The sequence below is a fragment of the Balaenoptera musculus genome, chromosome 19, assembly GCF_009873245.2.
Source record: "Balaenoptera musculus isolate JJ_BM4_2016_0621 chromosome 19, mBalMus1.pri.v3, whole genome shotgun sequence".
NCBI lineage: Eukaryota > Metazoa > Chordata > Mammalia > Artiodactyla > Balaenopteridae > Balaenoptera > Balaenoptera musculus.
The window spans coordinates 33,211,592-33,228,121 of record NC_045803.1 but is presented as its reverse complement, the minus strand read 5'-3'; the positions used below and the strand labels follow the sequence as shown (position 1 = coordinate 33,228,121).

Below are 16,530 nucleotides of genomic sequence, written 5' to 3'. Positions count from 1 at the left end.
AGTCAGTGCCTGAGGCAACCACCAGGGACCCTCAGAGTTACCTTTGAGGGGCTCTGCTCCAAGCAGCAGCACCCCTGGTTCATATTTCCTCAGGGGGCGGGAGGCTGGCACATGGTGTCAAAGTGACCTCTGGCACCAAGGGGCCACGTTGTACCAGAACCAGCCCAGCCCAGGGAGGCCTTCCCTCCTTGTGTGGCCCCAGAGACCTGAGGCCAGGGAGCGGGCCCGCAGCCTCGCTCCTCCACGTCCAGCATCGTCGGAAAACCTGTGTGTGGACATGGGATTCCCTCCCTCCTGATCTCCCCCCAGCCCCGCAGGCACGTACCCCTGGCCTGTGTTAAGTACATGTGCCCACAACACACGTCCCCAGAGCCCGGCCCCGCTCTGACCCAGCGGCTCCCCTGACCACCCTCCTTACCCCCAGATGAGAGACGTGGTGGGGGCCGCTACGGCGGGAAAGACCTACTACCGCAACTGTATGGACAGCACCGTGAAGTACATGAACTTCTACAAGATCCCCAGGTCCGTGCAGAACCGGGTCAAGACCTGGTATGAGTACACCTGGCACTCCCAAGGCATGCTGGGTAAGACCACGCCCCCTCCCCACGCCCCTCCCCGCCCCAACCCAGCTGTCACCAGCTCCCCCCCCCCCCCCCCCGCCCGACCCGGTGCCCTGCCTTCCTGGACCGTGGCCTCATCCCGTGTCCCTGAGGGCCCGAGCATGGGGGCCTCTCTTGGCCCCGACATTTAAGTGAGAGTGGCCTGGGGAGGCCTTGGGCGGTGCCCAAGTTAAGCCATCAGGAGACCCCTGAAGACTTGAAGGGCTTGTCTTCCGAATGCCGTCCCCCACCTTGAAATGCATCTCCATTTGAAGATGGAAGTACAGTTGGAACCAGGAGGGAAGGAAGACTCTGTCTCTGTTTCTCTCTCCTCTCTTCCTCTTCATACACATCCATACATATAATACATATTTTGTAAATTTTTAAAAATTCTTTTTCAGATTATTTTCCATTAGAGTTTATTACAATATATTTTTAAAATTTTTTGATGTTATACTTTGCTTCTGAAATTGGCTAAAACAATGCATTTTCATTCACTGCTCTTTCTGCTTTCTTGTCAATGATGAGGTGTGCTCAGTCATTCTTGCAAAGTAGGAGAATCTTACCTGTAAACTGTTTCCAAATGTAGTGAAGTTTTCACAGATTCTAAATGGAATCCTTAGTGAAATTTGAATAGGTTAATTACATGTTAATTGACTTTAATTTTTTCCTGTTTCCTTTTTATTTTGGGGAGCTAGTAATTTTGTTTTCAGAGCCTAGACATCGTTTTGGAGGGCTCTGAAAAGCTTATGGACCACTGGCACTGTGCCTAGAGTCTCCCAAGGCCCTCAGCAAAATGAAAGGGCCCCCCACTGCTTCTGTGGGGTTCACTCTGGTCTCAAAGAAGCCACACTTGAGGCCCACGGTCTCCTGAGTTGGGAGTGTTGGCCAAGTCTGTGGACAAAGCACATGACTACAGTTTCCAAGGCATGTTCATTTCCACTGCCTCATTCTGTTCTAGTGACAGCCTTGTGACTTTTCACAGGGGCACATGTTAAGGACCAGAGAGGGCTCTGACCTGCCCAGGGTTGCACAGACCCAGCACTTGAGCCCTAAGCTAATTGTGGTGCAGCGGACAGAGCACGGGGCTGGGGCCCCTGTGGTACATTTCTGTCTCCAGTTACCGACCTTCACTCTGTGCCAGGCTCTCAGCTGCGCACCATGGACCCCATGGTGGGCAGACATACTGCTCTCCCAGGATAGGTTCTGAAGTCACAGGGCCGGGGTGTGGTCCTGATTCCATTCCCCTGGGCTGCATGGACATGGGCAAGTCACTGCCCTCTGGAGTCTCCCTGTCCTTGTCTGTAAAGTGGGTTATAGTGGGCACCTCTTGAGCTGCCAGGAGGATTTAATGAAATCATCTTGGTAAAGCACTCTGTAAAACTGCCTGGCACATAGTAAGTGCTCCATATACTTTATTTCTTGCTAATGTTGTTCTTATAATGTGAGTGGAGAAGACAGATCGTTGGCAATTGCAGTAAAGGGTGTGATATGTGCTATGGCACAGGGACTGATAACATAATAGCTAGGTGGGAGGATGTCAAGGGAAGGCTTCCTGGAGGAGGTGACATGAGTGCTGGGTTCTGCAGAATGAGTAGGGTTAGCCAGGCAGGTGAAGGGGGTTGTTCCCAGCAGAGGGAACGGCATTGGCAAAGGCCTGGAGGCAGAGAGGATACCCTCCCCATCTAGAGTGGTTCCAGGCGGTAGAGGAATGGTGTGCCTGGGGTCCCCGCCAGTGTGGTGTAAACGGGCCCTGTGTGTGTGAAGGAGGGTTCCCGCTGTGCCTCTGAACCTTGCAGGGTCTCATTTGCAGACGAGTCAGAGCTGATGGTGCAGCTTCCAGATAAGATGCGGATGGACCTCGCCATCGATGTGAACTATGACATCGTCAGCAAAGTGGCACTCTTCCAGGTATGGCCCGCCCAGTGTCCCCACCCTCAGGACTCTGGAAGGTCCAGAGCCCACACCTTCCTCTAAACGGCTCCTTTCCCCTCCTCTCGGGGCCAGGGCTGTGACCGGCAGATGATCTTCGACATGCTGAAGAGGCTTCGCTCTGTTGTCTACCTGCCCAACGACTATGTGTGCAAGAAGGTGAGTGGCCCAGGGCAGCCTCAAGGCGGTCTGGGATTCACAGCCACCGCCTGTCGCAGCTGGGCTGGAGTGGGGGCCTATGAAGGCATAGCGGGGAGAGTGGAATTGCCAGGAGGGTAGGAGTGTGGTGAGCTGACCCCAGGGCTCCTGGCTTCTTTGGCGCAAGGAGGCTCTGTCCAGCTCTAGGCACTGAACTCAGATGTGCCTCAGGCCTTGCTCCCTCTTCATGGGACCATGGGGGCCAGGACGAGGAGCCCCACTTTATAGAAGAGGAAAGTGAGGAGCGTAAAGAGGGGCAGGGTCTTGACTGTGTAGATGGACATGCTTCCAGGGTCTTGGTCTTCCTGTCAGGAAAATGGGGCTGGAGGAGGGGTAGGCTAGGTCAGAGGTTGCAAACTGATGGTCCTTGCATAGGAGCCAGCCCACAGATGTTTCATGGGTTTTTTTTTTTCTTTTTTTTGGCCTAATCTAAAAATAAAATTTTGAATTAGTCTCCATCCTTTAAAAATTGGAAGGTGGGCTTCCCTGGTGGCGCAGTGGTTGAGAATCTGCCTGCCAGTGCAGGAGACACGGGTTCGAGCCCTGGTCTGGGAAGATCCCACATGCCGCGGAGCAACTAGGCCCGTGAGCCACAATTACTGAGCCTGCGCGTCTGGAGCCTGTGCTCTGCAACAAGAGAGGCCGCGATAGTGAGAGGCCCGCGCACCGCGATGAAGAGTGGTCCCCGCTTGCCACAACTAGAGAAAGCCCTCGCACAGAAACAAAGACCCAACACAGCCAAAAATAAATAAATAAATAAAAAATTTAAAAAAAAAAAAAAAAAAAAAATTGGAAGGTTTCGGGAATTCCCTGGAGGTCCAGTGGTTAGGACTTGGTGCTTTCACTGCCGTGACCTGGGTTCAGTCCTTGGTTAGGGAACTAGGATCCTGCAAACTGCGCAGCATTGCCAAAAAAACCTGGAAGATTTCACATAAAAATCCAGATTTCCAGCTGAAAACAGAAAATCGGCTAGCATTGAGCCCCACTTTCCCAAATAGCCAGAATCATGTGGAGTGGAGAAGGGGCTGGCCCTGAAGGGGATGTCGTCCTCTCCTGATGCCACAGGTCCCACCACTCTCCACTGCCCCACAGGCTCCCTTCTCTCCTTTACATCATCCCCCTGATCCTGGGACACATTTGGGTTTGAATGCCAGGGCTACACAGTGTCTAAGGCCCCTTCTGCTCCCATTTTTTGGGATTTTAGGTGAGACCGAGGTCACTTGGTGAGTGAGTGGTCAGGGTGGAGGAGCAGGAAGCAGATTTCAGAGCTGTTAATAAGGCTTAGTGTGTCTACAGGGGTGAAAATATTGCCCAAGAACCCCATGTGAGACTCAGGAACCCCCAGCCCCAGAAGGGCCCCATCTCCAAGTTGTATGATGCATAACAGTGAAGTTTCTGGAATCAAAGAGCTGGGGGAATGGGGACAAGGGTATGGCTGAGAATTTAAAGCTGCAACCTTAGTGGCCAAGGGAAGTTTGGGAACAGTAGAATGATTTGTCTGACATTGGAGCCACTTCCTAGCTGTGCAACCTTGGGGAAGTGGCTTGCCCTCTCTGAGCCTGGCTCTTTTCATGGGTAAGTAGGGATATTGATAGTATCTCCCTCATGGGGTGATTGTGAGAATTGAAGAAGATATGCATACGGAGTTTGGCACCATGGCTGGCACAGAGTCGGTGCCATTGCTGTTGCTAATATCCTTGTGGGTGATGTAGACTTTACCTCTGATGAGGGAGAATGAATCAGATTGTTGGGAAGTTTGCCGTGGAAGCTGAAGTGAACACTTGGTGAACATGTGTAAATGGCGCCCTCTGCTGACAGGTTAGGCTCTGTGACAACCTCGCTGAGACAACCCGAGGCCACCCCAGGACCACCCCTGGGCTGGTTAGTGAGATGAGGGTGAGCTCTATAGCCCCCTCACACTTCAGCCCCATGTCAAATTGGACACTGAAACAGGGAAACGAGACTTTCTTCCTTTTTGTTAAGAAGGCCATGCATGTGTGAGATGCCCAGGAAATATTTGTCAAATGAATCAAAAGCATAAGCCAAATCAAAAGCATAAGCCACTTACCAGTCTTTGGTCTCTCTCCCTTTAAACACACCAGGTGTGGCCGATAGGTATCAGGCCAGGGCACCGGTCTGTGAAGGCATGAGGATTGGAAGGTGCTGGCAGACTGGGTATTTCTGATTCTAGTCCGAAGCAAACTATTCATTCATTCATTCATTCATTTGGTTTAATTTGTGATTAAGACCATTGTATCAGTCTGCTAGGGCTGCCATAACAAAGTACCACAAATGGAATGGCTTAAATGACAGAACTGTATTGTCTCACAATTCTGGAGGCTAGAAGTCCGAGATCCAAGTGTCAGTGGGGTAGGTTCCTTCTGAGGACCGTGAGCAAAGGGTCTGCTCCAGGCCTCTCTCCTGGCTTGTAGATGACTGCCTTCTCCCTGTGCCTCCTCACATTGTCTTCCCTCTGTGCCTGTCTCTGTGCCCAAATGTCCCTTTATAAGGACACCAGTCCTATTGGATTAGGGGCTCACCCAACTGCAGTATGATCTCATCTTCTTTTAACTAATTACATCTGTAATGACCCTATTTCCAAATAAAGTTACATTCTGAGGAGCCGGGGGTTAGGATTTCAACATATGAATGGGGGTTCATAACAACCATGAACTCTGGGTTCATGAAACCAGACTGCCTGATTTCAAATCCCGGCTCGGCTTTGCTTAACTTTGTGACCTTGGGCAGAGTTCCTACTGCAGAGGGCTGTTGAGGGCTAAGCAGGCTCAGTCACGTAAAGCACTTAGAGCAGCGCCTGGCACAGAAAAGCGTTAGGTAATGCTGGACATTCATATTAAAGCTGTTATCATTCCTATTTCAGTTAGCAAATGCCTCCCAAGCTCCTGATAGGATATGGGGGAGGCACAGGTATCAGCTGATTGTATGAACCACTGTGAGCTTTTCCATGCCTCTGGGTCCTCCATGGGTGCGTATAATTGGAAATTTACTGAATACCACTACACCTGGGCCTCGTTATCTAGCATTTTCCATCACACCACTAACTCCCCACCGTAATCCTGCAATCTACAGGTGGGGAGACTGAGACCCCGGAGCGGAAGTGACTATCTCTACACCACATACCAAATCGGTAGGAGGGCTCGATCCCAGCCCAGGTTCCTCTGCACTGTGCCACCAGCGCCTGGGCCCAGCCCTGCTGCTTCTGTGGTTGCTTTTGGTGATGACAGAGGGACTCGCCCCCTTCTCTGTTTCAGGGGGAGATAGGCCGGGAGATGTACATCATCCAGGCAGGGCAGGTGCAGGTCTTGGGTGGCCCGGATGGGAAGTCCGTACTGGTGACGCTGAAAGCCGGATCTGTGTTTGGAGAAATAAGGTCAGAACGGGGTGAAACAAGGGGACCTCGGCAAAGGCTGGGGAAGGGGGGGATGGCCAGTGGGTGGGACCACGTCCTCAAGGGCCCTTCGGTGGGTCTGAGGAAACCGCTATGCATGCAGCACTCGCACCTGCTGACATACACAAGGTGGGCCCAGCTCGCACCCGTGTGAGGCCATCGTGATGCTCCAGGCAGGGGGGGAAAATGAAGATGCTAGTGTGATCAAAACTGCAGCCTCCTAAGGGTCTCACCTCCCTCCCTTCTCTGCCCCAGCTTGCTGGCCGTTGGGGGCGGGAACCGGCGCACGGCTAACGTGATAGCCCACGGGTTTACCAACCTCTTCATTCTGGATAAGAAGGACCTGAATGAAATTTTGGTGCATTATCCCGAGTCTGAGAAGTTGCTCCGGAAGAAGGCCAGGTACATTTTTTTTTTTTAATAAAAGAAATCCATATATACTTTAGTGTGCATTTCTTAAGGACTCAGACTTTCTTTTACATAACTGTAGTACCTTTCTCAAAATCACGAAATTCAATATTGAAACAATACTGTTATCTCATCCCTAATCCATAGTCAAATTTTGTTAATCGTCCCCATAGTGTCTTTTATAGCTTTTCTTTTCCTCTTTTCCGTTCCTGGATCCCCCACTGCACGGTGTTGCCATTTTAGTCTCCTTTGATCTGGGATCAAAGTTCCTCACCTTTTCCTATCTTCAATGAGTTTGACTTCTCTGAAGAGGACAGGCCAGTTATTCTGTAGAATGTCCCTCCATTTAAGTTTATATGTTTTCTCATCATTACCTTCAGGTTCTGCATTTTGGGCAGGAATTACTCGGCAGTGATGTTGTGTCCTTCTCAGTACAGTGTATTGAGAGGCTGCTTTCTCCCTATTCTGATGATTTTTTACTCTGATCACTTGGTTAAAGTTTCCACACTCTCAAGTTACTATTTTTCCCTTTGAAATTAATAAGTAATGAGTGGCGAGTCACCTTGAGATGATGTAGATTTCCTGTTCCTTATCTCACTTTACCTCACTACTTTCAACCTCCATTGAAGGTTCCTTGCAATGATTGCCATGATGGTTGCAAAGTGGTGATTTTCTAACTCTGTCATGCTTTCTACATTTATTAGCTAGCAATGTACTGTAAGGAAGAACTTTCTTTTCTTTCCCATTTATTTGATTATTCATTTATCTATTTATAATGGTATGGATTTGCTTTATTCCATGAATATCCTGTTACAATCATCATTTTCATGCTCAAATTGTTCCACATTGGCCACTGGACACCTCTTTAGGCTGGGTATAGTGAACTTTTGTTACATCCCTGTTATATTTTAGCACTTTTTTGCTTATAGGCACAATAAGATGCCGTAGATTCATCTTATACTTTCCCTGCTGCATCCCTGGAAATGGCCATTTCTCCAAGGAGGCTTGATTCCTTTTAGAGGGGAATGGTTTTTAGAAACCAAGATATGAGTACTAAGTGCTCTCATTGCTACTGGGGTCTTACTAGGCCTCCACAGTGGACAGAGCTGGCAAATACATCCACATATACACCTGTACGTATAAATGCAAATATATATATATATACACACACACACACATACATATATGTATATGCACATACATATACATATATATCAACATCTATTTTTTTGTCTGTGTCTATCTATATCTCTGTATATCTCTGTCTCTATTTCCACTATCTAACAATTTCGATCCAACATCACAGAGTTCATTCTAATCTCCTTTTCCATATTTGTAAATTCCTTCTCCAACACTGAGAAATTTGACTCCCTTTATCCTCATTACATTGATTCATTTGTTCAGTCCTACAATATAGAGAAAGTAGCACCAGAATTCCTATTTCATACTACTGGAAAGAAGAAAGCCTTCTAAACAGAGAGCAGTTCTTTCTGTCTTTAGCCTGAGGACCCATGATGTAGGTGTTGTGTTCAAGGTTATCTGGATTGGTTCTCTGTCTTCCTCCCTTTACTGTGGTTGTTCGGTTCATTTGAAATACAGCTAGGCTCACGTGTTTCAGTTTGCATTCCATTTCAGGGTTCCCCCACACTGACCCTTGTTGATTTCTTGTGGTTTGAATACGTAGAACATGAACATGGCAGAGGCTACAAAACAGCGCACTCAGAGTCCCAACTCCCCGCACCTGTTGCCACCCACCCCTTACAGGAATCTAATCTCCTTAGTTTCTGCTTTTTTCTTCTTGTGTTTCCTTTTGCAAAAATAGGCAGATCTGTGAATATTTGCTTATTTCCCTTTCTGTCTTACACAAAGGATAGCACACTGCAGATTCTCTTTTGCACTTGACTTTTTTTCACGTGACAAGAAATCCCAGAAAGCATTCACTGAGTCCACAGACAGCTTCCTCATTCCTTTTGACAACTGCAAAGCATTCCTTTGAATGGGCATTTAGGCTATTTCCAATATTTTGCAATTATAAATAGTTTTGTAACGAATAACCTTGTGCATCTGTATTTTGTATTGTTGGAGAATAGGTAATTTTTTTTTTTTTTTGGGCCATGCCGTGCAGTTTGTGGGCTCTTAGTTCCCCAACCAGGGATTGAACTCGGGCCCCCAGCAGTGAAAGCCTGGAATCCTAACCACTGGACTGCTAGGGAATTCCCTGGAATGGGTAATTTTTAAGAAAAGCAGTTTTTTGCTTTCAAACACTTAAGATCAGGTTTTAAATTGAGTGATGGAAGCAGCATGATGTGGTAGAAAATGCACAATAGGCTTGGGAGGCTGATAGGGGTCAAGTCCTGTCCATGTGCAGTACTGGCTGTGTGACCCTGGAAAAGTTACTTTACTTTTCTGGTCTCAGTTTCTCCACTGTAAAATAAGGGTAATCACTTTGTTGTGGAGATGATTAAATAAAATAGTGTATGTGAATGTCTCTAGCAGGGGGCCTGGCACACAGGAGAGCTCAATACATGGTAATAATAATAATTGTTCCTCTTTATCCATTAAATTCTCTCTATAATTTTCCCATGGGATAAAGCCTTTTTAATCCACCTATCTGGTATTTCGTCCCTTGCCTTTTATCACATATTCATATTTTCCACTTCAGTCACCGTAAATAAGCTGTACAGAGAGTGGTCATGATAAAGGGAACAAACTCACCACGTCCATTCATACAGCACAATAATTTATTGAGCTGATAGTTCGAGGCCCTGGGGACACAGGAGGGAGCAAACAAAGCTTACATTCTAGTCGGGGAAGCCAACAATGGAGAAAGGAATGACTATGTGATGTGTCAGCTGGGGATAAAGGCCATAAGGAAACATAAAGCCACACGAAGAGATAGAGGTGATGGAGGGAGCTATGTGAGATAAGTTGGTCAGGAAAAGTTATTCTCAGGATGTGGCACTTCAACTGAGACCTGCCAGAGTGAAGGAGTGATCTGGGGAGCTGCCTGCAGGGAAAAGCATTCCAGGCAGAGGGAACAGCATGTGCAAAGGTCTCAAGGAGGCACAGACTGAGTGTTACATGGAGACCAACAAGAAAATGAGTGTAGCTTGATATGGGATGGGAGCAGTGTAGGGGGTGAGATTGGGTAGGGCCTTGTAGGGGAAGCCTCACAATGGCTTTAGCTTTTACTCTGAGGGAGATGGGAGCTATGCAGGGTTTTACACTGAGGAGTGACTTACTGTGACTTAAGTTTTTACAGAATCCCTCTGGCAGCTTCCAGGTGAGTGGATGCAGTGTTGGCCTTAGAGCATAATATAGATAAGGCGTTGGGGTCTCCCAGGGAAGGAAGCTGCCCTGTAATTCTTCTTACCTGGCTGTTCTCAGAGAAGCCATGGGGCCCTTCCAATGGCTGGTCTACCTGATCTTTCCCCCAAGTCTGTCCACTTCCCCCTACTGTCCCGAGGGACAGGGATGCCCAGTCAATCCTCATTATTCACAGATTCCATACTTGCAATTCGCCTACTCACTAAATTTATTTGTAATCCCAAATCAATACTCAAAGGCTTACGCAGACATTCACAGACGTGTGCCCAGAGGCGAAAATTTGAGTCACCTAAAGTGCACGTTCCCAGCTAAAGCTGAAGAAGGTGACGGTCTGCCTTCTTGTTTCAGCTCATATTGTAAACAAGTGTCTTTGTGTGGTCCATTATGTAGCATATTTTTCACATTTTTGTGATTTTTGTTGGTGATTTTGCTGTTGAAATGGCCCCAGGTGTAGTGCTGAAGTGCTATCTCGTGTCGCCCCACGCAGGGGCTCTCTGAGTTAGAGAGCCATGCATTCATTGTAAACAAATCAATGATGTATATTAAATAAGATGTCTTTAAACAGAAACACACACAAGGCAAGATTATGTAATGAACAGTTGATGAAAATGTTGTGTCGAGAGGCTCACCATAACCGAATCCTGTATTTCTCCCAGAAGCCATGGCTCAGTAGTCAGTAATTCCGTGTCTGCAGATACTTTACAGAACTTAACTACCGCAGATAATGAGAACTGACTGCTTATGTCTGAGAATAGGCACCGGGTTCCCCTCCCCCTGCCTTCCTGCCCCCTGCAAGAGGAACATGGCTCAGAAAAGCCACGCTCATAGCTGTCACCCCATTCCTCCGGCTGGGTTAGGTGTGGGTTTAGCAAGTCAGCCGGGATCCCGAAGAGGCCTTGCCTCCTGGCCGCGCCTGCGGTGTGCTGGGGTGAGGCAGCCAGAGGGAGGAGGAGGGGCTGGTGGGCCGTGGCACGGTTCATCAGAGGCTGCTTCTCTGGACAGGCAAGCTTGAGGAGAGAGGCAGGGGATCACAGATGAGCTCTGCCCATCCAAGGAGATATGGGTCTGAGAACCACAGGGCCTGGGGATGTCTGAGTTGCTGAGATTCTGTCCAAGCGCCCCACTTTACAGATGGGGGACCTGAGGCCCCAAAGAAGTGAGATGCTTCGCTCTCTGACTTGGCCACTCCGAGAAATGGGGCAAAAAGATCTCATGCATGCCACTCTCTCCGGGGGTGAATTATATAGTAATTATAGTGAAACTCATGTCATCTGAAAATGAGGATAAATTTCCTTAATCTGGAAATGTCCCAGAAGTCAGCTCAGTGTTTCAAAACAGAGATAGCCATTAGCGATCAGCAAAGGCCCTGTAGATGGTTCTTTCATGTCATTTGAGTACCACGCTGAGCCTTCCCACGGACTGCCGTGCTGTGAATTATGGACTCAAATAACACAGGTGACAGTGCCGGGTTTGGAAGAGGCCTCTGATAATTATCATGTTTGTGGTCTCCTGGGGGAGCCCCAGCTCGAAAATGTAAGTCTTGGGCAATTAATATCAATATGCACAATTTAAATCCACTGCCTCTGATTAGATAAGCAGCCAGTAATGGCCTCATTTTTAAACAAACAAGTTTGGCCGGAACCCTGATGAATGAATTTGCCAATTAGTCGTCTAGACCTGCTAGACTGCAGGGAAACTCATTTGTTCGTGAGCCAAACCACTCATCACGTATTTGTAGTATGAAGAATTCCTTATAAAAGGCTGGGGCTCCCTTTGATGGAAAATTCTCTCCTTATTTGGAGAAGCAGGGTGGTATATTGCATTGGATCTGGGTTGTAATTCTGTCTCTGCCACTTCCTGTAACCTTGGGCGTGTCACTCCTCCCATTCTGAGCCTCAGTTTCCCCAACCCTTCTAGGTACAGTAATCCCAGCCCTTTCCAGGTCATGGAGTATTGTCAGCGTCCAAGAAGATAATGACCATGATACTGCTTTGTAATCCTTAAGACCTGGGGTGCTGGGGTCAAAGGCATGGGTTTGAATTCCAGCTCTGCCACTTCCTAGCTGTGTGGCCTTGGAAAAGTTACTCACCCCCTCTAGACGGCCACATCCTCATTTGAAATGCGGGAGAATAATAGGACCTACCTCTAAGGATTACTGTGAGACTTAAAGTATGTATCAGTTACCTATTGCTGCATAACAATGTTACCACAAATTGAGTGGCTTAAAACCACACATATTTATTATCTCAGAGGTTCTACGTGTCAGAAGTCTGGGGACAGCTTAGGTGCATCCATTACAAGGCAGTAATCAGGATGTGGGCCAGAGCTGGGTCTCGTCTCAAGTCTCGACTGGGGAAGGATCTGCTTCCAAGGTCCCATGGTTGTTGACTGAATTCAGTTCCTTGTGGTTGTGGGACTGGGGGCTTCGGTTCCTAGCTAGTCATTGGCCAGTGGCTGCCCTCAGGTTCTTGCCATGTAGGCCTTTCCCAACATGGCCACTTGCTTTATCACAACCAGCAAGGGAGAGTCTCCTTGTAAGACAGAGACCACAATCCTATGTGACACAGTCACAAAAATGACATTTGATCTCCCTTGCTGTATTCCACTGGTTGAAAGCATGTCACATGTCCCACTACCCCCAAGGGGAGGGGGTCACACACAGGTGTCAACACCAGGAAGGGGGATCGCAGGGGTCACCAAAGAATGCCTGCCTGTAAAGGTCTGAGCACAGAGCCTGACACATACAGACACTCATGTCCACGTTGGTGATGGTGATGATGGTGAAATGACAATGAAGCAAAAGAAGGAGAAGCAGAAAGCTCGGGCTCTTTTTCATCTGGGCATCCTATTTCTGATTCCATATACTAAAGTATCCTGCATCATTTCCTGTGTGACCTCAGAAAAGCCACTTAACCCCTCTGAGCCTCATCTATAAGGTACAGGCAATAAGACCCACATCATTATGGTTGTTCTGATTGTTCAGTGAGATGTGATGCCTCAAACAGCACTGTGCTGGGCTCAGAAAAGGAGCTCAAAAACTGTTAGTCAAAACAAACGCCATCACACAACTCAACTAAAGGACTCTGCCCGAACCAATGAGGCTTCATTCTCTCCCAGAGCTTGCTGGTGATGTTAGCGGACGCTGCTTTCTTTCAGGAGAATGCTGAGAAATAACAACAAGCCCAAGGAGCAGAGTGTACCCATCCTTCCTCCACGGGCAGGCACCCCCAAGCTCTTCAGTGCCGCCCTGGCTGCAGCAGGAAAGATGAGTGCCAAGGGGGCCAAAGGTGGCAAGCTCGCCCACCTCAGGGCGCGACTCAAGGAGCTGGCTGCGCTGGAGGTGGCTGCAAGACAGCAGCAGGTGCTGGAACAGGTAATGCAGTTGGAGACACAGCCACCTGGTCCATTTCAACCACGTGCCAGGAAAAAGGCCTAGGGACCCACGCATTCCATTTTAGGGACTATTTTTCCTTCTTCCTATCAGTCAGGATTCATTTGGTTGCGAGTGACAGAAATGCAAGTGACAGTGCAAGCTCAAATTAGCTTGAAAAAACAGGGAATTTATAGGAGCAAGTCATTGAAAAGTTCAGGCAAGGCTGGATCTAAAAGTTCAAATGATGCCAGTAGGATGAGTTCTGCCATTCTATCACCTTTGCTTCCCTTGGGGATGGCTCCATTCCCAGGCAGGCCCCCAAGAGCTTAAGAGGACATCCCCCAAGATCACATCCTCCTGGTTGAGGAACTCCCACAGAAAGAAAGTACCTCTTTCTCAGTAGCTCCAGCAAAAAGTCCCAGGGCTTATAGTCACTGGACAGAATTGGGTCACATGTCAGTTCCTGAGCCATTCAGCGTGGTGCTCTGGGGAGGACCAGCTCATATGCCCATCCCTGGACTGAGGGTGGGGATTGGGGTGGGCGCATTCCCCCAAATGGACAGCCGGCTGCTGCTGCAGAGGTAGGAGCAGTGGGTGTGGCCAGGGAATGTCCCTCCCCAGACCACAGTGATGTTCTCATATTTAATGTTGTGTCTGTGACAATTTAAAAGATCTGAAAGGAGAATCCAAGGTGACAGGCATGGTGCCAACTGTCCCCACCCCCTAAATCTAAAGGGAATTTTTAACTTAGTTCTGGGACTTTTTTCTGTGACTAATGCCAAGAATGCCAATTAGAATGATTGCACTAATTATGGTTGTTCATGACTGTCCTTTAGGGAGGCTGCTGGGAAAGGGTGGGTGGGGTTAGGCAGAAGCTCAGGGAGGGAGGGGACAGCAGTCTACATGACAGAAATCAAAGGAGCCTGGTGAACTCAGTCTCAATGCAGGCTGGTCCAGGAGACCCATCCAGAGGTCATTTGACAGCAGGAGTTGGGGAATAACACCAAAGTCACCCAGGGTTCCAAGACATTCTCCAGATGCATCCACCGATGGCCCCAAATTGAGGACAGATGTGATTGTCTGGCTCACAAACTGTCAAGGGCAGGGTCGAGCTGGCAAGCTGGGGTCTTTAGTGCTGGCTGGTGTGTGGGGCTGAGCGGACATGACCTCCGAGAATGTCCTCAGTACAGTGAAAGGTTTTATCTGAAATGGGATTTGTTGCTTCTAAGTGTTAGCTCTTCACCCAGGCAACTTGGAGATGTGAATTAAATTTGCATGTGTGTTCTCATAAAAGGCAATTTTAGAACAACCAGGGCAGAAAGGCAGAGTGCATGGAGCTCTTAAATAGCAGCCTATAGACACAGGTCCAAATCCTGACTGTCACTGCCAGCCCTGTGTCCTGGGGAATCTCCTCCAGGACCTTCTGGGACCCAGATTACTCCTGGCTGTCACATGGGGTAGCAGAGATGAAGCAGGATACCTTGGATACTTTTATAAAAGCATCTTAAACACAGTGAAGCACTTGATCAAACTTCCCATGATCCTTCTGGCTCCATTCACAGCAGGATGCTTCAAGAAGACCCCATAATGGGCACCATCTGGGCATCCTGCCCCGGAAGCGTGTTGTCAGAGTTGACAGTGCTGCCGTGGGATCTAGGAGTGTCTTGGCTCCCCCACCCCACCCAACTCCCCTCCTTCAGCGCCCTCTGACTTCTCTATTCCTCATAAGCACGCTGACTGCTCTCACTTTAAACTCCCTACAGACCACTGGGCCTCCTGCTCTGGGGGCTGCTCCCTCCCCAGTTTCCTCTCATGCAGAGATGGCATCAGAGAGAGCAGGAGGGGCCGTGGGTATCCACAAAGGCTTGGGTTTTCACCCAATTCCCTAATTCTACCCACAGGAACCCCATCCATGGGAAACCCGCAGGCTGGAGGTTGGAGGTACCCACCAAGTCTCCAGACACAGGGGCTCAGCTCAGCCTAATGCCAGTGGTACCCAGCCCATTCTTCCGCCGGTGGGGAGGGGGGCGGTGTCTCAACCTTTGAGACCTTCCAGGAAACGGGCCAGGCCGCAGCTGCTCCTGCCCTCATCAGCCTTTACCTTAGTATTTGCTTAGAGCTTTTTCTCATTCACCAGGGAGCTCACATCCCAGGTAACCGGGCAGGGCAGGCTGGCTGAGCTCTGCAGAGGCTTTGGTGGCGCTCCCTCCTGGTCACAGCCTCTCTTCCCTCAACAGCTCAGTGACCGTTGATGGGGCTCTGCCCTTGAACTCGCAACTTCACTCCGGCTTCCAGCCCTGCAACTCCACAGAGACCTAAAATATCCCAAAGAGCTTCACCACATCCTACCGGGACTTTTAATCCTTAAACTTCCCCGTAATATATTGTTTCTACCACATAACCCTGATGCAGCTCCGCCCAACCTTCCAGCTATTAGATTTCGGAGCGCTGTCTTCCTCCTCAGGGGTCCCAGGGGTCCGAGAAGGAGGGAACTGGGAAGTGTCCAAGACCCCTCTGCCTCACGAGTCACTTTTTCTGGATTCCAGGCCAGGAGCTCGGAAGATGCAGCGGGAGAGACGGGATCAGCTACCCCAAAACAGTCCGCGGCCCCGGAGACCCCAGCCCCAGGCTCTCTGCCACCTGCATCCCAGGGGAGGTCCGAGGGAGAAGAGGGGGGCGCGGCCTGGCCCGAGGAGGGCTCGGTGCGGATCCACATGAGCCCAGGCGCGGATCCCGGCGAACAGATCCTGTTGGTGGAGATCCCCGAGAAGGAGGAGAAGGAGGGGGAGGAGGAGAGGGAGGAGGGGAAGGAGGAGAGGGAGGAGGAGGAGGAGACAGAGGAGGAGGAGGAGGGGGAGGAGGAGGGGGAGGAGGAGAGGGAGGAGGGGAAGGAGGAGGAGGGGGAGGAGGAGAGGGAGGAGGGGAAGGAGGAGGAGGGGGAGGAGGAGAGGGAGGAGGGGGAGGAGGAGGAGACGGAGGAGGAGGAGGAGGGGGAGGAGGAGAAGAAGGAAGAGGAGACGGAGGAGGGGGAGGAGGAGAAGGAGAAGAAAGAGGAGGAGAAAAAGGAGAAGAAGGAGGAGAAGGAGGAGGAGGAATAGAGAGGCGGCAGCTAGTGCGCCACAACCCGGCAGGTGTGCGCCCCGCCCCGCCCCGCCCGCCCCCTCGCTCCCCTGCTCTCCTGCTCCCCGTGAGCCCTGAGTCCCTGCACCACAAGAAGGCCAAGACGCTGGTCTGCAGTAGTGGCCTCAGTTGCCCTCAGTCAGCGGCTCAGCCAGCGATCCTGC

The 16,530-nt window shown here is 49.7% G+C and overlaps 1 protein-coding gene across 1 annotated transcript in view; it reads left to right on the top strand.

Moving 5' to 3' along the window:
• Window positions 1-16,125, top strand: part of CNGB1 (cyclic nucleotide gated channel subunit beta 1) — a gene marked incomplete at its 3' end in the record, with an annotated part of 70,440 nt that extends 54,315 nt beyond the window's left edge. The window contains exons 29-35 of the mRNA XM_036832325.1: window positions 425-584; window positions 2,413-2,510; window positions 2,607-2,690; window positions 6,002-6,120; window positions 6,394-6,540; window positions 13,030-13,246; window positions 15,793-16,125. Of these exons, the coding sequence (XP_036688220.1) occupies window positions 425-584; window positions 2,413-2,510; window positions 2,607-2,690; window positions 6,002-6,120; window positions 6,394-6,540; window positions 13,030-13,246; window positions 15,793-16,125 (1,158 nt within the window). The remainder of the gene's footprint in view (window positions 1-424; window positions 585-2,412; window positions 2,511-2,606; window positions 2,691-6,001; window positions 6,121-6,393; window positions 6,541-13,029; window positions 13,247-15,792) is intronic.
• Window positions 16,126-16,530: the final 405 nt, after the last annotated feature.